General features: G+C 35.9%; 1 protein-coding gene across 2 annotated transcripts in view; it reads left to right on the top strand.

Moving 5' to 3' along the window:
• Window positions 1-18967, top strand: part of DICER1 (dicer 1, ribonuclease III) — a 37422-nt gene extending 18455 nt beyond the window's left edge. For both annotated transcript variants that reach the window (XM_086461923.1, XM_086461925.1), the window contains 13 exons: window positions 947-1126; window positions 1966-2179; window positions 2561-2714; window positions 4947-5129; window positions 5451-5556; window positions 5653-5828; window positions 6084-6867; window positions 8308-8463; window positions 12325-13207; window positions 15252-15520; window positions 18106-18268; window positions 18371-18446; window positions 18725-18967. In XM_086461923.1, the coding sequence (XP_086318049.1) occupies window positions 947-1126; window positions 1966-2179; window positions 2561-2714; window positions 4947-5129; window positions 5451-5556; window positions 5653-5828; window positions 6084-6867; window positions 8308-8463; window positions 12325-13207; window positions 15252-15520; window positions 18106-18268; window positions 18371-18446; window positions 18725-18890 (3510 nt within the window). In that variant the 3' untranslated portion in view covers window positions 18891-18967. The remainder of the gene's footprint in view (window positions 1-946; window positions 1127-1965; window positions 2180-2560; window positions 2715-4946; window positions 5130-5450; window positions 5557-5652; window positions 5829-6083; window positions 6868-8307; window positions 8464-12324; window positions 13208-15251; window positions 15521-18105; window positions 18269-18370; window positions 18447-18724) is intronic.
• Window positions 18968-22073: the final 3106 nt, after the last annotated feature.

Raw genomic sequence — 22073 nt, forward strand, 5'->3', positions numbered from 1 at the left:
AGTTATTAAACTTCTGAGTAGTTTTCCAATAAGCCAAGGCCATAGTTTTGGTATGGTATAACTTTAAAATCCAGGACTACATATATTGCAATTTAGTTTTAGATAAACAGGAGGATCATTTTTAAGACCTACAAAGTAATGAACTTGGACCAAACATAAACCACGGTTTCTTGAGGTCTATGGCAAATATGAGCAGCAGAGTTAAAAGTGCTTGTGGCTGTTTTGAGTATTTACATCTGCAAGCTAGAACTGTTACTAGAAAATGTCTATTGTGTAGTGCCTGGGCAAAGGGGCAATGTATCAAATTTTGTTTGTATGTTTGTCCTGAATATATAAAAAAAACTTTTGATACTTTTAAACAGTTCTGCTGGGGAAAAGAATCTGTGTTAATGAAGCTGTAAGTTCAGCCAAGCTTATAAGAAAATTGAATTACTGGGATGTGGGTTTTTTCTTGTGTGCACACACCTTTCTTTTTCTTTCCTTTTTTTTTCCCTCCATCCTTACTGTTAAGGTCCAAAGAACTTGGACATAAACTGTGCTCCAGCGTTACTGGGTTAAATAGGGAAGTTGGCATCAAAACTTCAGTCATATTTATGGTGAAGTACTTTCTGTGTTCTACGGTTAGACTTGTATTTCTAACACAGGAGTGGATACAGAGGAAGTAATGGAAGTTGACTCCTGGCAAATAGGAAGATCTGGAATCATTGTGCTCCATTGATGCAAGTGTATGGACACATCTCATGGCTGCCAGGCCAGTGTGTTGACCAAGCATTTTTGCTTAAGAAAGAAAACGTCACTTTAGTCCAGATTAATTTTTTTTTTTATTCCTCATTTTTAGCAATGCCGTTCCAAATAAATATGTGAATCCTTGTTCAAAGAATAGTCTTTAGGTCAATTTTGCTAATTTTTATCATAGTAATGTTTCTCTTTTTTATTTTATTTTTAGATTCCAGAATGTTTGAGGGATAGTTATCCCAAACCTGATCAGCCCTGTTACCTGTATGTAATAGGAATGGTGTTAACAACTCCTCTACCTGATGAGCTCAACTTCAGGAGACGAAAGCTATATCCTCCTGAGGATACAACACGATGTTTTGGCATATTGACAGCCAAACCTATACCTCAGGTAATTAATCTAGTTCCTTTCCTTAGTCTACGTGCCTTACAACCTGTCATTTTCCACTTACCTCCCCAAGACTGAAGATTTGGAAATGACTATATGTGCTGTTTGTATCAAGTAGCCTTCAGAAACTAAGCAGTAATATCCATCCAGTCCAGTGAGCACTTCATTTTCTTTCTTTAGTGATGGAACAATCTGTTCTACTTTTGTCAGCTTTTTATTTTACAATTTTATTTTTTATTATTTTGCAGTAGCAAATTCAAGACGTTCCTCCTTTTTTGTATGAGGTATGATAGGCGTGGCATATCAGCTACAGAGATGGCCTGCAGCACTACCTTATCCATGAGGGCTATGGTAACAAGTCCTCTCAGCATTACTAATCTGCAACAACAGAAAAAAAAGTCCACGTTAACTGAAATTGGCACCTCTTGCTTCAGAAAATTTTTAATAGAAAGGCATTTTCTGTAGATGAGACTTGTCCGAGGAAGATTTTTTCAAAGTCTATTTTCTGTTGTCGGCAGAAGAAAACATTTCAGGAATATTGCTGGTTTTCACGTTTCTTCTTCCGTGATGGAAGAGACTTCTAATTTCATTTGATCTTATATATAGAGAAGTGTAAAACCCAAGGGAGACTATTAAAAAAAAAAAAAAGGCACAAAAGGCACTCATTATTTATGCCTTCAAAATCTTACCTATAATTGAAGGTCATCAAAGGTCAAAGTTTTGATCCAGTTTGCTGTTGAGTCAGGCAAGCGCTACCTCAGCATCTGAACTAAACTGGTACTCTCTAGAGGAACCTACTCTGGATTTTCTCTCTTAATTTCTTTTGTTTTTTTCTTATTTAGATTCCTCACTTTCCTGTGTATACTCGCTCTGGAGAGGTTACAATATCTATCGAGCTTAAAAAATCTGGTTTTACTCTGTCTCTGCAAATGCTTGAGCTGATAACACGACTTCACCAGTACATTTTTTCACATATTCTTCGTCTTGAGAAACCTGCACTAGAGTTCAAACCCACAGAAGCTGATTCAGCCTATTGTGTTCTACCTCTTAATGTTGGTAAGAACAGAGCTCTTGTTTTTTAAATATTAACTTTGAATTGCTTTAGCAATGCATTTGTTAATATTTATGTTAAATTTCAGGTGTTAGCTGTAGAAATAATACCATATGTCGTAGTATGAAAATGTTAGCTATATTTTTATTACTCCTTCACAATTCTAAATTAGTTTTAACTTGGTGATGTGAGTTGATTTATAGTAGGTTTCAGCTGACTCCATAAGGGTCTGAAGTCGTATATATGTCGTCTTTAAAATTTTTTGGAAATACTCAAATATGTGTATAGAATAAGAAAAAAAAATTTGTAATTTACAACTTCCCAGAACAGTTCAGCCTGGAAAACTCTCCCCTGAATAACTGAGTTATGTGGTTTTGATTTTTAAGTTGATGACTCCAGCACTTTGGACATTGACTTTAAGTTTATGGAAGACATTGAGAAATCTGAGGCACGTACAGGCATTCCCAGTACACAGTATACAAAAGAAATGCCTTTTATTTTCAAGTTAGAAGATTACCAGGATGCAGTTATCATTCCACGGTGAGTACTGTATACATACGTCAGTTATATACCTATTATATTTATACAAACAGTTCTAACAGGGAATGTTGGTATCTGCAATAGAATTGCTTGTAAGAAAGATATGCTATTAATCTGAAGGTATCTGGTGGTGTCTCAAATATTTTTTAGTCAATATTTAATCTTATATAATAGGATTTAAGTATTTAGGTCTCTCAAGACTCATTACCTTTTTATTAGGAATAATAGAGTTCACCACAGAACGTAGTATTCTGATATTATGTGGTATTCTGATATTGAGACTTCATCAAGAAATGGCCTACTGAAACCAATTTTAATTTGGAAGATTGAGTGAGAGTCCTGTTCTCTGGTTACTTCTTATTCACACCAAAGGCCTACTAAAGGAAGATATGCTGTTGGTAGATGGAAAAATTAGTATGTGAAAAAGACTGGTTAAAAGAATCTTTCTGTTGACTGGCATTCAGAGGAGAAATTTACATCATTTTGTGTGTTGGATATGCAAAGGTTCTCCAGAATTGGTAGATTTTGTGGAGACTTAATTATTCCTGATGTCATGTTCGACATGATGTGAAAAAAGAAAATGGACTGACTGACTGTTGCTTGTACCTAGTATGTTGTAAACAGCAGTAGTTGCAGAATGTATGTGGAAGATAAATATTAGTACTTTGTTTTGGCCTCACCTGTGTTAGACTTTTTTTAAAAAATGTTTTCCTACCAGTGCTGATGAATACTGTGGTAAAAATACTAGTGTAAAAAGAAAGTGGTGATGGACCATGACTGTATGTAAGCGTTACTTAGAGTCATAGAATCATAGAATGTATTTGGTTGGAAGGGACCTCCAAAGGTCATCTAGTCCAACCCCCCTACAATAAGCAGGGACATCTCTAACTAGATCAGGTTGCTCAGAGCCCCATTGAGCCTGACCTTGAATGTCTCCAGGGATGGAGCTTCCCCTGCCTTGCTGGGCAACCTGTTCCAGTGATCCAGCACCCTCGTATTAAAGAGCTTTTTCCTAATGTCCAGCCTAAATCTACTGTTTTCTAGCTTAAAACCATTACCCCTCGTCCAGTTGCTACAAACCCTTGTGAACAGTTCTTCCACTGCCTTTTTGTAGGCCCCTTTCAGGTATTGAAAGGTCGCTATAAGGTCTCCCTGGAGCCTTTTATTCTCCAGGCTGAACAACCCCCACTCTCAGCCTGTTTTTGTAGGAGAGGTGCTCCAGCTCTCTGATCATTTTCATGGCCTTCCTCTGGACATGCTCCAACAGGTCCACGTCCTTCTTGTGTTGAGGGCTCCAGAGCTGGACGCAGTACTCCAGGTGGGGTCTCACCAGGGCAGAGTAGAGGGGAAGAATCACCTCTCTTGATCTGCTGGCCGCATTTCTTTTGATGCAGCCCAGGATGCTATTGCCCTTCTGGACTGCAATTGCACATTGGTGGCTCATGTCCAGCTTCTCATCCACCAGTACCCCCAAGTCTTTTTCCACAGGGCTGCCCTCTAGCATGTCGTCTCCCAGCCTGTGTTGATACTGGCAATTGCCCCGGCCCAGGTGCAGGGCCCTGCCCTTGGCCTTGTTGGACCTCCTGAGGTTCACCTGGGCCCACCTCTCCAGCTTGTCTAGGTCCTTCTGGGTGGCACCCTGTCCCTCTGGCATATCAACTGCACCACCCAGCTTGGTACCATCAGCAAACTTGCTGAGTGTGCACACAGGGCCACTGTCAGTATCGTTAATGAAGAGATTAAACAACTCTGGTACCAGTACAGATCCCTGAGGGACACCACTTGTCACCATTTTCCGTCTGATAATCGAGCCATTGACGACTACTCTCTGAATGCAACTATCCAGCCAATTCCTTGTCTACTGAACAGTCCACCCATGTGGTGGACTTCATGTGATCAGAGTTAGTTCTGTAGAAGTAGCTGATAGGTGGTGCAGATTAACACAGTTGCTGGACTTCAATGAAACTATGGTATTTCACCTGTCTGAGTCTGAAGATCTGGCCACAGTGCCTAAACCAGTATTATTTTTCCCCCTTCCCTCTCTTTTTTTTTCTTTTTTTTTTTTTTTTTTGATTGGGGGTGGGAGTGGGTTAGGTGGCTGAGTACATCTCTTTGAGAATTATTAGTTGCCACCAACCAAAAACCTCGAGTGATTTAGTGATTTATCACCTGACCGCATTAGAACATGAAGAACGCTCTAACATATGTCAAAATATTTTTATGGTTTTTTAGGTATCGGAATTTTGATCAGCCTCATCGATTCTATGTAGCTGATGTATACACTGATCTTACTCCACTCAGTAAATTCCCATCCCCTGAATATGAAACTTTTGCTGAATATTATAAAACAAAGTATAATCTTGACCTTACCAATCTCAACCAGCCACTGCTGGATGTGGACCACACATCTTCAAGGTAACAACAGTCACATTTGTGTCTGGTGTTTGTAGTTTGACAGTAAAGTACCTTATTTTGTTTTGTTTTTTAAATTATGGGATAAAGCTGAGGGCTTGTGTTTTCCACAATAATTACTGACTTTTTTTTTCTTGAGGAGTACTTATGCTATAACAACTGTGACTTGAGTCCATTTTTTTTTCCAGAGGTAACTATGTTGTCACTTCACAATGCATTGAGGTTGAATACTAAGAATAAGTCATCACTTTTAGAAAGTTTAGGCTAGTAAGCTTTATTCATTAATTGTGTACTTATATTAAAGTATTTTCATATGTTTTTTAGACTTAATCTTTTGACTCCTCGCCATTTGAATCAGAAGGGGAAAGCACTTCCACTAAGCAGTGCTGAGAAGAGGAAGGCAAAGTGGGAAAGTTTGCAGAATAAGCAGGTAAAATAGAAGTATCTAATTCAAGTTGCCTCTCTTAGCAGCAATCTGATGACTGCCTTTACAGGTAAAATTTTTCCCCCCCCCTCCTCTCTCCAGATACTAGTTCCAGAGCTCTGTGCTATACATCCTATTCCTGCATCATTGTGGAGAAAAGCAGTTTGCCTCCCCAGCATACTTTATCGCCTGCACTGCCTTTTGACGGCAGAAGAACTAAGAGCTCAAACAGCCACTGATGCTGGTGTAGGGGTTAAATCACTTCCTGCAGATTTCAGGCATGTATTTTTTCATTATGATATCTGATTTCATTGGAAGACAAGGTGGAAACTTAACCATTACTTCATGAATTTAAAACTGATACCTTTCATTTAACTCGTGTCCGTTTTCAGTGAAACATAGATTAAAAAGATGTGATTGTGAATACTGAAGTTAGATGGTGCAGTCTTTGTTCTTTTCAGAGTGTGCATGTAGACTCTTCATGTCTTGTGATGATATTATTTTGTTAATAAAATCAGCGTGTGTCTTTACAGATATCCTAACTTGGACTTCGGATGGAAAAAGTCTATTGACAGCAAATCTTTCATCTCTATTCCTAACTCTTCTTTAGTAGAGAATGAAAATTACTGTAAGCACAGCACAATTGTAGTCCCTGAAAATGCTGCACATCAAGGTGCTAATAGAACCTCTTCTATAGAAAACCATGACCAAATGTCTGTGAGTTACAGAACATTGCTCAATGAGTCACCCAGTAAACTCCAAATTGATGTCTCGGCAGAACTTGCAGCAATTAATGGTGTTTCTTACAATAAAAATCTTGCCAATGGCAATTGTGATTTAGTTAACAGAGACTTTTGCCAAGGAAATCAGCTGAATTACTGCAGGCAGGAAATACCTGTACAACCAACTACCTCATATCCCATTCAGAATTTATACAACAGTGAGAACCAGCCCAAGCCCAGCAATGAATGTACTCTACTGAGTAATAAATACCTTGATGGAAATGCTAACAGATCTACCTCAGATGGATGCCCCAAAATGGCAGTGACGACCAGTACTTCAAAAGCTATTAATCTTTCAAAAGACAGAGCAGATTCTGAAAAGAACCCTTCCAGTGGGTACTCCTCAAAAACTCTTGGTCCTAATCCTGGTCTCATTCTTCAAGCTTTGACTCTTTCAAATGCTAGTGATGGATTTAATCTGGAGCGGCTAGAAATGCTTGGTGATTCATTTTTAAAGCATGCCATCACTACATACTTGTTTTGCACTTACCCTGATGCTCATGAGGGACGGCTGTCATATATGAGAAGCAAAAAAGTAAGTGGTAACAGTCCAATGATATTATGTAAAAGGTATGCTGTAATAAGCTGTATATATAAAAATTTCACTAGAAGATTGAATGGCAGCGGGTTGATTTAATTCCACAGCTTTACTGATGACATATTGGGTAGCATGCATGTTAAGAGTAAAAATACAGGACTACAGGATTATTATTGTCATAACTGTGATTGATCGAAACTGCTTTATGCAGTTCATTTTGAAATCTAAACCAGCTGATTACCAGCCTAAGAAAGGACAGGAATTAATAGAATTAAAAGTTCTGGGTTAGTGAGGATGTTTGGTGGACTGAACCAAAGGTGTATTGAGTAGAAACTCTTTTAACAACAGTGCTTGAGTGAAGGATTGAGTTAGCAGCACAAAGCCTTAGGTTGCAGCTTTATTTGACTTTTCCTTTGTTTCCTCAATAAGTTACTTTCCTTAAACTTCAAAACTTTTAGCATGATCTTATGAGAACACTAAAAATGAAACATCAAAAAATCTTACAGAACTGTTGCATCAAAACTTACAAAAGTATTCTAAAGTAAATGTAAACATTAGGAAGCAGAGCCTTCAGTTCTACTGCTGCTGTTCCTAAATTCTGGAATAATCAATCATGTGCAAGTCTGTTTTGTTTGTTTTTTTCCCCCCACATAATGTAGTAACTAGAATTAAATGCTACTTCTAATAAAATGCATCACTCTGAGAATTAAATGATTGAGTAGTTTAATCTTGGAAAATAAGGAGGGCTAAATAACTTGCACAGTTCAAATAAAGGAAGTGGTTGAATATTCCAAGTTCAAATTTCAAGACACTGAAAACAAACATGGAAAGGGTGTTTAAAATGAGAAACTAAGATTAGAAGGTGATAGTTAAAAAGTAAAAGGAAGTATGTTTGGATATGTGAGAGGTGGGATTTTTCCCTTCCCTTTTAAAATATTTAAAAGAATTTTAGAGGCTATCAAAGTAACATCTGGATTATGTCTTAATATGATTTGTTATATGGAACTGTTTTAACACTTTCTATTGCCAAGCTTTAGGTCAATCTGCCCATAATAGCAATCATTTTTCATTCCAAATCTAGTCTGTTGATTATTAATACTGATAATTAATGACACTTGCACTGGTTATATTTACTGTTATTTTAAAAGTAGCAATAATTTTGTTTTGCAAAGATAGTTAAATATATTTGATAGATTAAATTGAAATTGTCACACGTAATATGCTTGTACTTAAAAAAGGAAAAAAAAAAAATATTGGTACATTGTTGTGAATTGGTTGTCCTATATTAAGAAAGCTGAACTCCCTTTTGAGAACAAGAGAAAATGCATAATGGTACAAGATCTGGCTTGACATCTAGAATTGTTTTGGTCCTTTTGCATTTTAATTGTTTTTATGTAAGTGTATGTCCAGAGGTTTATCAGAATGTTTTTCTTGAAGGTCAGCAACTGTAACTTGTATCGCCTCGGAAAAAAGAAAGGACTGCCTAGTCGTATGGTGGTATCGATTTTTGATCCCCCGGTCAATTGGCTTCCTCCTGGTTACATAGTAAACCAGGACAAGAGCAACACTGATAAGTGGGAGAAAGATGAAATGGTAAGACTTTATTTGACTGTGTTGAGGAATAGTTACTCACATGTCTGTATTCTCTCACCCCTGCCTCCTCCCACCCCCCAGATAATTTACTGTTTTCAGCAAAAAAAGTAAATCTGTATCTTTGCTTCCTTTCTAAAACTTCAATATAACTTACAGAAAATGAGAGGAAAACTGGTCCTGAATAGAACCTGAAGTAAGGAAATGTACTGAACATCATCCGATAAGGGGTGTATATTTTAATGAAAAAGCAGAGAAGAAAAACTTTTTTTGCTTGTAGTTTAGCATGCTGTCAGGAGTTTTTCTGAAATTTCTCTTGGAAACTTTAAACAGAATTACTATTACTGGTCTTGCTGTAATATGTATAGGTAGAAGACTTTTATAGAAATATGAAAAGGAGTTGCTGTTTTTTCATAGGGCTGAGGCAGAATGGAGATTAGAACTGGCTTGAGAAAATGTTCAGTATTGGTTGATGTTAGCTACACCATGGGTATGACTGAGAGCTACTTCTCATCCAAAATACAATGCTGGCTTAGACACCCTCATTGTCTGTCACCAAAAGCTTCAGAATGACAAATCATAATGAGGAATGATTCAAATTATTTTCTGACAAAACTCATTGTTGAGAGTGGAAGTGCATGTATAAGAAACATCACTGATCACAGCAGTCAGTAACATAATCTTTAAGTGTTTGAGACTGGTTCAGAGGTTAGGGGAAAGATTGGTGGAAGGATTTTTTTTCTTTTTCCCAGTTCTGAAGACCACACTTGGATTGTAGAACCAGCAGAGGGCACATGAGAGGACCGTTAGGTAGATGTACTGTGCAAATAAATGTTTATTGCAGAATAAAACAACCTGATTATTGTGGTTATGTATTGTGCCAAGATTTCATTTCAAAGACACTCTACTGCTATACCTTTCTAAAAATAAGATAGCACATTTGGGACAGGAGCTAATAATTGGTGTTAAAAAGCTTTCAGTTCCCCATAACTTCTCAGTGGCCTCTTCCTCTTTGCTGTCACTATTTATAAATAAAACACACAACTTCAGACCAAAATGCAGACAGCAATGCAACTAAGAAGTGTGGGTTTTGTTCCAAGTAGATATTTTGCTTTCTCAGATGTAAATTTCATTCTCCATCCATGGGCTGATGGTCTATATAAATGGGGCTAGAAATCTCTTATCATTATGACAAATCTATTACCAAAACAGCCTATTTTTTTGTGTTAAGGGGAAGCTTTACTAAGGGGAAGGATCTTCCTGTGTACATTTGATCAAATAGCTGATTTCCAAAAAGTGGAAAAGCTTTTGGAAAAAGCACTTACATGAATTTATCTTCAGCTTGTAGATGGCCATAACTTAATTCAGAATCAATCATGTGTTCTTTAAAAAAAAGGTTCGTTCTTCTGGGGTTCATTACTGGTTTACTTTTGAAATGTTGTCTAATATTTGTACAAGAAGCAATGTGCAGATAATTGTTAGGATAGTTCATGTAGCTGTCCTGCCAATTAAAATTAATTTTATTTTGGGAATCTTGTGGACAAAATTGTATTAAAAATTAAATTTATCATTTGTTTAATCTTTGTGAAAACAGACACCAAAATGTGTTTTGAATTGACCATATAGATGTGTTTCATTCAGCAAGTGTATCTTTATTTCAGTGACAGGTGTGAGAAGTGATGTGTAACACGAAAAAATCGGTACTAGCTCTAGTTGGGACTGATTAAAGTAGTCTTCTTTTGAGCATTATACTGCTACTAGTTTCCAAAATAACTGTTTCAAATAAAATTTAGCTATCTCTTTGTGATCGATTAGTTAGAAATCCCTGCTGTGTATATGTGAGATGGGTAATTACAGCAGCAGAAATTCTTTTAGCAGTATGTCTAAACTATGAATTTCTGTAGTCACTGTTTTCTCCTCTCCTGTCATTACTAAACCTGATTAAGCCTGCTCCATGCTGATGAGGAACATCATGATCTGTTTAAACCGTAGATGGTTTCAAGTCCTGCCTAACACACCTTGCAGCTGCCACCCATCCACACCTCTAGAGAGTTGTGCAGTTTGGCCCAAAGCGCGAGGTCCCCAGTGGTAGCATCTGGTTCACAGATTTTAGAGATTAAGTGGCTGAGACCTACAATATGACATTCATAGATTGCAGGGAGATACAGGCTCTTTCACTTGATTCAAAGTGGTGTTGGCTTTCAGGACCCAATCCAGAAAAGCACTTTGAATCTGATCTTGCTCCTATCAAATTCAGTGGCAGAATTCCTGCTGACATCAGTGGTGCTGGGTTGAGCCTGTGAATAGTCCTTTTGATGTAAGGAAGACTACTTGTGCGTTTAGCTAATATGTTTTAAGTGCTTTCCTGGATTGAGGCCATGGCAAATTGTACAGCACTGTATAGCTTGGGCATACCTGTGTTCAATTTAGAATTTACATCAGTCCATACCAATTTGCTCAGTATGAGCAGGGAAAAGATGTGAGACGTCATTAGTTTTCCTGTTGTGGGCATGTATGTGTTAGAAAACTGGTCACAACTTTAACTTTTCTTTTAGTTAAGGCCATAAGTATAGCCTGAAAATTGAAACTTAAAGCTATACTTACAGCCTTAAACAATAAAAAATAAACATATATAACATACATATATATAAAATAAACAAATATTTGTTTAAAGGATAATAATAAACAAATACGTATTTGTTTAAAGAAATATAAATATGTATGTATACATACAGATATGTATTTATATTCATAATAAACAGTATGTATTTGAAAGAAATAAGTACGTATATATACACATACAGATATGTATATATATTAATAAATAAATATGTATTTGTTTAAAGGATATGTATTACAGAAATGTGCCATTTTTTATGCTTTTCCATTTTTAGACCTGCTGTATTGAAATCCTGGTGATACTACATGCATGACAGACTAGAGAGATTTGATATTTGTTAAAATTAATAATTCTTAACTTGTACTGTGGTTCTTACAGAATCAAAAATTGGCCTATATCTAATGTCTAATAAGCAGCAAGATCAGTTATTGAGTCTCCAACACATGCAGTCAGGACTGTCACCCACATAAGCATTACATTCTTGCCAGCTAACTGGTATTGGACTCTCGGTTTTGATCTGTAATATAAAAATCACCTACACTGATTCACTGAACTTACTTTCTCCTGGTTTGCCAAGTAGACTGAATTAATTTGCAGCTAACTGTGTTTGAGAGCATAGATAAATGAATACTGCTGCTTCAAGTGATGATTATTGAAGAAAAAAGTAAAGAAGTTCTTACAGTTGTTGCATTGAATGTGTTTTCTGTTTGTGTGTCCCAAAATTGAGATTATCATGATTGTGACAATAGTAAACACTGCAAGTGCCTTAGTATTTTCCATAGAAGGATGTAGAAAGAATCTTCAAAATTACATTGATTCAACGTTTGTAATAGTTTTACTTAGCAGCTAGGGAAGGATGCACCCAAAACTATTTCTTGTACTTCTCTAAATTTGTTAATTTAGAATTCTTTCTTTTGTTTACTTCGGTGTACAAGTGTATAATGTTTAGTGGTTTTAAAGTTAATTGTATGTGCATCACATTCAAGTATAAGCGTGAGTTCCTATGAAATGCAGCGTGTGTTATATGTAGAACAAATGCTATTACAGGTTAGTAATAAAGGGTTTATATTCAGAGACAATTATTCAAGTCTTAAAATGCTGGTGTTAATTGAGGTTGTATTGTGCATCCAATCAGACAGTGTAATGAGGAATATTAAGAAAGCAGTCTAACATTAGAAAAAAGTTCTGGAATAAAAGTTTCTCATTTCCCTATTCAGTACCCTAATCTTTGTGTTCTTTCGTAGACAAAGGAGAACTTGTTGGCTAATGGTAAACTTGATGATTATGATGATGATGAAGAGGATGAAGACCTAATGTGGAGGTTACCCAAGGAAGAAACAGACTTTGAAGATGATTTTCTGGAGTATGATCAGGAGCATATCAAATTCATTGATAATATGCTAATGGGATCAGGGGCTTTTGTGAAGAAAATTTCGCTCTCTCACTTTTCAACCACTGATTCAAACTATGAATGGAAAGCACCCAAAAAGTCGTCCCTGGGTAATGTTCAGTTTTCATCAGATTTTGATGATTTTGACTATAGCTCTTGGGATGCTATGTGCTATCTGGATCCTAGCAAGGCTGTTGAAGAGGATGATTTTGTAGTGGGCTTCTGGAATCCATCAGAAGAAAACTGTGGTGTTGATGCAGGAAAACAGTCTATCTCATATGACTTGCATACAGAGCAGTGTATTGCTGACAAAAGCATTGCGGACTGTGTGGAAGCCCTGTTGGGCTGCTATCTGACCAGCTGTGGTGAAAGAGCTGCTCAGCTTTTCCTGTGTTCTTTGGGGCTGAAGGTGCTCCCTGTAATTAAAAAGACTGATTGGGAAAGCACTTTGTGTGCTACCAGAGAGAATTGTAACAGTGAGCAGAAAAATCTTTCACCAAACTCTGTTTCTGCTTCTGTAGCTAATTCAGAGCCTTCTCTGTATAAAGACCTGGAGTATGGCTGTTTGAAGATTCCACCGAGGTGTATGTTTGATCACCCAGATGCTGAAAAAACCCTAAATCACCTTATTTCTGGTTTTGAAAACTTTGAGAAGAAAATAAACTACAGTTTTAAGAACAAGGCTTACCTTCTTCAGGCATTTACTCATGCCTCGTACCATTATAATACCATTACTGGTAAGTTGTCTTAAAGAAACTGTGGGGGATTTTTTTCCCCATATGAAATATGCAAGAGAAGCAGTGTATGTTGTGTTCTCATACATAGTCTTTTTTTTGACCTCACGCATTACTTTAAGAAGCCAATAGTCTCTGAATACAAAATCTTGGGGAAAAAAAAAATCTTGCCTCTTACTTAGTGGGGAATACTTGTTGAAGCTGTATCTCAATGGTTATTTGTATTTTGACTTGATACAGATGGAAGATTTACTGAAGCCTAACCAAGTTTTGGGAAAGAGCAGCATTTTTCATCTCTGATGCTGTATCACTAGTTGTGTATGACTGACATTAGATTCTCATTTGGCTGAAATAAGTTCTTGTAGAACTCTGGAAAATTGCAGTGTACTTCTAGAAGTAGCGATCAAGTTTTGCAAATATATTTAGCAAATTTGTCCCATAATTTAATATAAATAATATTACCCTTTGACTGTACTTCTGAAGGTTAAAAGTAGACTATACAGCTTGCATTAGCTGAATAGCCTATGGGCTAGCAAAATATGGAGACTTCCGATTGAAGTTGTGAATTGGAAGGATTAATTTAAGTCTAGGCATTTTATTGAGTAAATATTTAAAGTCAAAGTTTGAAGCAACAGACTAAATATTAATTTCAGGTTAACTGCCTAATGTTTCTGTACGCTATCTCAAAAGATTTTCTGGCAGTACAGATTTTTATTTCTGTAATCTTCTTGAATTACTTTTGCTTATACTAATTAATTTAGTATTCATTCATTCTGAAACTTTAAATATTTTCCTCTGATAATATGCAATTAAAAACAAACCATGGTAAAATTCCAGCCCTATTTGAAGTGAATGGCAAATTCCTGTGCGGTCAGCAGTCTGAATTTTTCCCCCATAGTGAATTGGTTCCTTATTCCAAGGAGTAAGAAAGCTCTGCTTTAATTAGAGAAATAAGTCATTTTGAAATGTTAGTACATTGAGAAACAGTTCTGAAAAAACACTGAAACACTCCTTTGGTTTTTCATTCTAGGTAATATTACCCTTATATATATTTACTTTTTACAAATATTTCACAAAACGTACAGAAGGTAGATGATTCCTTTTAATATATATGTCTAACAAATAGAAACCTTGAGGCATAGTGTCTAGATGAAATTATGTTGTTGGCAGCAGAAACTTTTGATTCCATTTCTGTTTATCAAGTAAGGCAACTGTGAATTCCTGTTACCTGTCTTAAGGAGTAGGTAGTAGTTGAAATCTGGCGGCATCTTATGTTCAGCTGCTATAAAAGCAACTTAGTACTAGCCATTTCATTCTCATGTTACTTTTGTAGTAATTTTGTCTTCCTTCCTTGTCTGCCCACCTATCCCTGTTTGCTTTCAAAGAGGGTTTTTTGCTTTTGTTTATATTCTAAAACTAGACCTCCATAACTCTCCATTCCCATGTCCCCCATCAGTTTTCCAAACAGCAAAGTCTTGGCAATTTCAGTTTCCAGTTTAAAAGATGCATTTTTAATGGGAATCTTTGTTCAGTGCTTTTTGAGAAATCTAAGTTTGCGGCAAACTAGATAAAAAAAAATCTCAGATTGTATGTTCTCCCTGCTTTTAACACATTGATTTCTTTATTATTGTGGGAGGTTTAATTGTTATCATTTTCAGATCAGCCTGCTGGTAGAATCTCTTGATTTTACTTTTTTAATGTTTCTCAGCACAATGTGAAGATCTTGAGTAAAGCATTAATTAATTATAAAGACAAGTGTTTTGCTAGCCTGAGCAGCTAACATTTGGTTCAAAAGTGGCTTTTGATTGGTTATTAGATATAACTTCTGGATTTTTCTGATTATTTTTTTTTAATATAATTCAGTAACAATCTCTTCAAACACATAGATACCTGTTTTAAAAAACAGATTGTCTTCTCTGAGCATTGGTTAGTTTGTGGAATTTGCATGGCAGTGTACCAAACCTCTTATCCAGAAAGGCCTGGAAAGAATGTGTGTGTTAAACTTAATTGTGGTGTTGTACATTCTTTTATTTCCAACGCTTTTAAGATTGTTACCAGCGCTTAGAATTCCTGGGAGATGCAATTTTGGACTACCTCATAACCAAGCACCTTTATGAAGACCCACGGCAACACTCTCCAGGAGTTCTTACTGACCTACGATCTGCTCTAGTCAATAATACCATTTTTGCATCACTAGCTGTAAAGTATGACTACCATAAGTACTTCAAAGCTGTCTCTCCTGAACTGTTTCATGTTATTGATGACTTTGTGCAGTTTCAGATGGAAAAGAATGAAATGCAAGGAATGGATTCTGAGGTTAGTAGAAGTAGAAATGTGTTCAGTATCTGATTTGAAGCATGTAACTGGATTTCTTAGTGTGATGCACATTTTTATGTTTTAGTTTCATGCATGCAGCAGCCAAAGAAGCAGGCTTCCAGTAATAAAGCGTGCAATATTCAAAGTAAAATACAATACTTCAGAAAGTATAAAGTCAATAAGAACACTCAGAAAATAATGAAATTGAAACCAGTCTGCTTCCAGATTTTTCTGTGGTTTTTCAGTCACTATTTTGCTTTTGTGTTGTTGTTAGAACAAGGAGGGGGGGGGAGGGCGACACACCCACACACTTAACATTACTTTCTTCATTGACTAATTGGAAGCACTGCTATACCATAAAATTGTGATGAAGAGTTACTAAGTCACATAATGCTGACTCAGGATAGGATATCCATGCAACATCATGAACAATACTACCTTGGCACAATACTGGGACTACTTAATGTAGCACGCTGACAGAGATTTCCACTGTTTTTCTTATGATTTCTGGTGGAGCAGGTGTTACTGCACTGTACTCAAGTGTGTTTGACATGCTCCTAGAGGCTTTATATCTGCTAGCCAGGGAAACTTTATATGCATCTTTCAAAAAAGCCACCTGAAAAATAGTTTAACTGAAGACCTGCAAACACCGATCATGTCTGTGCTATGCAGGAAAGCTAACAATAATGAATATACATTTGCTGGAGAATGGACTAAACCTAATTCATTTTGATAAGTATGAGAGCAAGGGCCTTGTGAGTCAAATTCTAATGAGTGTCCTGCAAGAGATGGACTTTCTCTTTATCCCTCCTTCAAAAGTGTTATCTAATGGATATCCCTAATACTTTGTCTTCTGAAAACCTGTGACCTGTCTCTTATAAAATACTCTGTCTGAGAATACTCTAGTGCTAAATAAACATGTTATCTTTGTCTTTGGTAATTTCCTCCTTCTGATAAACAATTTAAAAGCTTGGGAATCAAAATACTTCAGTTACGTGTAGGTGTTTGCAGCCCTTGCACACTGTTGCAGAGTGAAATCCATACATTTTATGGGAAGATTCAGGAAACATTGACTAAGAAATTTGTCACTGAAATTTAGATAATATAAATTATTTTCCATCAGAGAACTGGTATCTGCCTTGTTTTCTTCACAATATGAGTGAAAATACCGAAAACTTATTTTAAGAGCTCGTAGTAGTGATTTTTAGCTTTGTTCAGTTTTTGCTAGTATGCAAAAAGATTGCCTGGAAACTTCCACCGAAGTTGTAACCAAACTGTGTGATAGCTGTTTCAAATAAAATTCTTGTTTCGCTCTCCCTACGCCTGCTCCCTATCTTGGTCTGGCACTGAATTACTGAAACTCTTATTTCATCAGAGTTAATGCAAGAGTCTTTGTTTCTGCAGTTCATGCCAGCTAGACTGGTTTCCATGTGTGTCTCCACATCATCTGCTTTTCTTTCTTCAGATCTCACTCCTGAAACATCTGTTGTCCCTTGCTTTATAGCTCTTAGTTTCTCTCTCCTGTTATTTCGGTATAACTCAAAAGTGCTTCAGTTTGCGTTTGGTATGAAATACGCTATTCAAAATAGTTGAATTTGGTTTTTAATATGAGAATTCCTGTTTGGAGTGTGTACAAACCAGGTCTGACTTCTTGTTTGATTTATTTTAGGTAGAAATATTGGGTAGGACTAGTTTATGAAGTAGTATGGGGACTCTTGAGAGGACTGAATCTGGTTTTAAACCCCAAATAGGGGCCAAATGGAATGAAAGGGTAGCTGCTGGGAGGAAAGGACTAACAAACTTACTTCTCTTTAGGCAGAGGAGAGTAATGGTCAAAAACTTTGTTTTCAGGTTGCTTTGTTTGGACTTAGGTGGATGTATACTGTATGTATTTGAGGTATTTTTAGTAAAGGATAAGGTTAACTCAAGACCTTTAAGACATACACTGAAAGCTTAATAGTAATGATAATAGACTATTGACTTAAATTAGTAGCATAGAAGGAAACACTGCCTGCTACATTTAAAAACCACCTAAGCGTGCCTGTTAGCTCAGTCTGATGCTGCTGGTTATCAGTTCTTAATGGCTAATTTACTAATGCTTGTCTTCTGGGGTAAATGAGGTAAGGAAATGTACATCCAACTTGCACCCAGAGATTGGACTTAACAGATTTTAAAATCACTTTCTAGGACATGTTTAATGTATGAACTCTTCCTTTGTTTTGAGTAGCTTTCGAGTAGTAATTAATAGAGCCAAGTCTGTTTCTTATTGGAAAAAACAGACCCATGGTGAAATCCTACAGAATTATTACAGGAGGAATTCACAAAGCATATAAGGTCTCTGTACACAACGGTGTTTGGCATTTTTTTTTCACATTTGAAAAATTATATATCCAGCAACTTGGTTTCATTGGGGAATAAAAGAACAATTTCATTGTGGAAAGTTGTTGATGGAAAAACTTTTAGGATGTAAGAGAGCTTACATTTCTGAAGATCTTTGTTTTATTTTAAAAGAAGCAATTGTTTCTCTCTTCTCCTCCCCTTCTCTCTCCCTCCCTCCACCTTGTTTTTTTTTTAATTGCAAACAGCTCAGAAGATCTGAAGAAGATGAAGAAAAAGAGGAAGACATTGAAGTACCAAAGGCCATGGGGGATATATTTGAGTCCCTTGCTGGTGCCATTTATATGGATAGTGGAATGTCTTTGGAAATGGTTTGGCAAGTGTACTATCCAATGATGAGGCCATTAATAGGTATTGCCAGCTTTCAGAAAAAAAAAAAAAAAAAAATTAAGTGCCATCTTCTATGAAAAGAACAAAACTAATTTTTTTTTTAATTTTTTTTTTTCCAAATAGAAAAATTTTCTGCTAATGTGCCCCGTTCCCCAGTGCGAGAGCTGCTGGAGATGGAGCCAGAGACAGCCAAATTTAGGTAAGAATACACAGTGCCACAAAATGGTTTTAAGCTGTGCTTCATAAACTACTGATGATTTTTAAATGTCACGAATTACTTTTAATTTCTTTTGCACTAAGCAGCTAGCATGATTACTGTGTTCGCTGATTTTTATTTTTTTTCCTTGATAACTTTCTGAGAAAAGAAATTATTTCTTTTTAACTGTACTGCTTTAACTTTTGTAGAAAAGAGAATGTAGTCTCTTATTTCACATTATCTTGGTAGGTAGTAAGTAATTCTTGTGTATATTTTTGCAGTCCTGCAGAAAGAACTTACGATGGAAAGGTCAGAGTAACAGTGGAAGTTGTAGGAAAGGGAAAATTTAAAGGTGTTGGCAGAAGCTACAGGATTGCCAAATCTGCAGCTGCGAGAAGAGCACTACGAAGCCTCAAAGCAAATCAACCTCAGGTCCCAAACAGCTGAGACTCCTCTGAAAAATAAATAAAATGGTGGAAAAAAACCCCCACATACAAATAAAGCAAATTTTTGAAACTGTTGATGTTGAGAGGAACAAATTGGAAGACAGAATTTAAAGTTTGTTTGATAACAGAATAGATAACAAAACATTTAACATGTATAAAATTTTGGAACTAATTGTAGTTATAGTTTTTTGCGCAAACACAATCTTGTCTTCTTTCCTCACTTCTGCTTTGTTTAATCACGAGAGTGCTTTAATGATGACATTTAGCAAGTGTTCAGAATAATTGTTGTCAGGTCTTTTTGGTTTACTTTTATTGTCAGTACAGCTTTGCTTAGTGTTAGAAGGCCAGGGAGCTTATGCCTAATACAGTTGCTAGATTTATATATAGTAACCTTGAAATTCTTCTATCTGTGCACTAGTGCCAGTCATAAAGCAGTTGATAAACTGTACTGGATGATTTGGTATAAGAAAGAATAAGTGTGCCAGTATTCTCCTTTTTCTTTATTTTTTTTTTCTTTTTTTTCCCTCTCCGTGCCATCTTCTTACATTAAGGTGGCATTCCCAATCATTATTGCACTTATTTGTTAGGGACAGATTTTAATTGAAATGGCTGGCATACTGGTAGAATGAAACTTCAGTTTCCTTATGCCACACAGTCTTGCATAAAAAAAGGTTCTTGCCTTAAAAATAAATAAACCCTCATTAATAATCTTTAATTTCTGATCTTTTTTGGAACAAACTGTTTTACATTCCCTTCATTTTGTTATGCATTTTACAGTGATACAGCTCTATATTTACAGTACAACTCATTACTATAGCTGTGATGTATTACAGGATTATAATAGAAACTGTATTCATATGTATGTAATTAGGTTATTTTTAACAATTCTGAGGAGATGGTTAGTCTACAGGTTTTTTTTATACCATAAACAAAATATGGTCTTTGGCTAAAATTCCGATTTTACACAAACCTGCAAGCTAGATAGTTCCAATACTGGAAACAGTAATGAATAATTGCACAGTGCAAACTGTCACTCTAACAAAATAACCTTAGACATATCACACCTAAAATATGCTGCAGATTTTATAGTCAATTGGTTACATATTTAACAAACAGAGCACCTTTACACTTAGAGATATTTCCACGTAAATTTCTTACTGTACTTTTCAGAGTTGCATGCATGTTTCACCTACCAAAGCTGTGCTGTTAAATAACATGAAAGTTGATGTTTGAGATATAACTGCCGTACTTTTGATACATCTGTGATTTAGGTCCTTAATTTAGAGAAACTAGCTCATTGGTGTTTTGGTCTACTGGGGGTGGGGGGGAAATCATACTTTTATTTTTTAGGCTTTGCCTATACTTCTTTAATTAGATTTTTTTGTAGGCACTCTTCACTTAAATACCTCAGTTCTTTTCTTTTCTTTTCCTTCTTTTTTTGCATGCATTGTTTTTTTTTTCTGTTTTGGTGCTATGTTTATATATTATGCTTGAAATTTTAATTTTTTGCACTGTAACTATAATACCTCTTAATTTACCTTTTAAAAAAAGCTGTGGGTCTCGTATTCCCACCAATATCAGTAGAGGTTTGCTGCAATTTTGCCCTGTTAATTATGCTTGAAGTTTGAGAAAGCAGAGCAAGGTGTTTTAACGTTTTCCAGCAGAATAGTTTGAACTTGATGCTGTGTCTTATGTATTAAATTACAAATAAATACTGTATTTCCTGCTTTTAAACCCTATTTCTTTCTTCACAAATGCACACTAAAACAAAACAAAAACTGTCAGCTCTTGCTTTCTTAACAAAAAAAATAAATGCCTTGTTGACAAGGGTTAGACATTAAGCTTTTCTGAAATACAGTTTTCAAAAGTTCGTATATTTTCTATCTCAGTCATTTTTCATTCTGCAAAAAGGACATTCTTGTATTTGAAAGCAGCGTTGTTGTAGTAGTAGAATTAAAATACTAGCTTCTAAAAATTTCTAGCATTTGTTTGGTACTTCGGTCATGAAAATACAACAGGGAAGTACAAGACCTGCAAGTCTTGATGTGTATAAAACAAATGCAAATGAGATGGAACAGTAAAAGCATGCAGTCTAAATTTTCAAAGGGAAATTGCTTTGAGTTAGCTGTTTAAAAAGAAGAAAAGTCACCAATTTAAGTTACAGCTTTTACTTCGTGGACAGGAGTGAGGTTTCTTACAGAAAATACATGATTGTTAATATTAACAGTTCTGTGTTTCTGGCCAGATGTCAATCAGCAGATAAAATCAGACCATCTAGAAAGTCTTAAGTAGTTTTAACTGCATTATGAAAGACTAAAATATAACTTAGTCTTCGAACACCTGAAGTTTCTTACGGATTGTTACAAGGTGATAGATTCTCAGGGGTTTCAGGTAATTAGCAGTAAAGTGCTACGGAGTGTTTTGGTGCAAAGAAAATTAACTGAACTTGCTCTGTGTTTCAGAATAGTTTAATGATCACTTTCTTACTAGATAAAGCATATGAATTGGAAATCTGAAATGTGTAGTGGCTGACTATAAAGTAGTTTCTGCTGCTGATGCAGTGTTTTAAATGCTTTTTAAATGCTTTTTAAATGCTTTTTAAATGCATTTTAAATGCGTTTTAAACACTTCAAATGCATTTTAAATGCCGTAATTTTTTCCAGTGTGACCTCATTGAAATGTTTTTTTATCCTTTGAGATAGAAAATTCATATTAGTTTCCATGTTATACATCTGTGTGTTTTACCCTACAGTTGATATGGTTTTGATATTGGACAGTGTATGCTATTAAAGACCTAAATCTGATCATTTGAAGGTTGGGATAGAAATCACTTGACATGCTATAAGCACAAGTGTAAGTGGACTGTTGCAACCCATCTTCAAAAGCAACCACACAGGCTCATCATAAATAGTGTGGGGGTTAGTTGGCATGAACCTTGTTTTTTTTATCTAAGTCCTGTTATACTGTACTTTAAACAGTCCTCCTAACTATGCTGCGTTTTTATTTTTATGGCTTTTTTTTGCGCTGTTCTGTTCATGTAGCACAAATAAGCATTGCACTTGGTACCATGCTTTACCTCATTTCAAGGAAAAAATGCTTAACAGAGAGGAAAAATGTGGTTTGGCCTTGCTGCTGTTCTGATTTACTGAATTTGAAAAAGATAATTATAATGCCTGCAATGTGT

This window comes from Leptosomus discolor, chromosome 3 (assembly GCF_034619465.1).
Source record: "Leptosomus discolor isolate bLepDis1 chromosome 3, bLepDis1.hap2, whole genome shotgun sequence".
Lineage (NCBI taxonomy): Eukaryota > Metazoa > Chordata > Aves > Leptosomiformes > Leptosomidae > Leptosomus > Leptosomus discolor.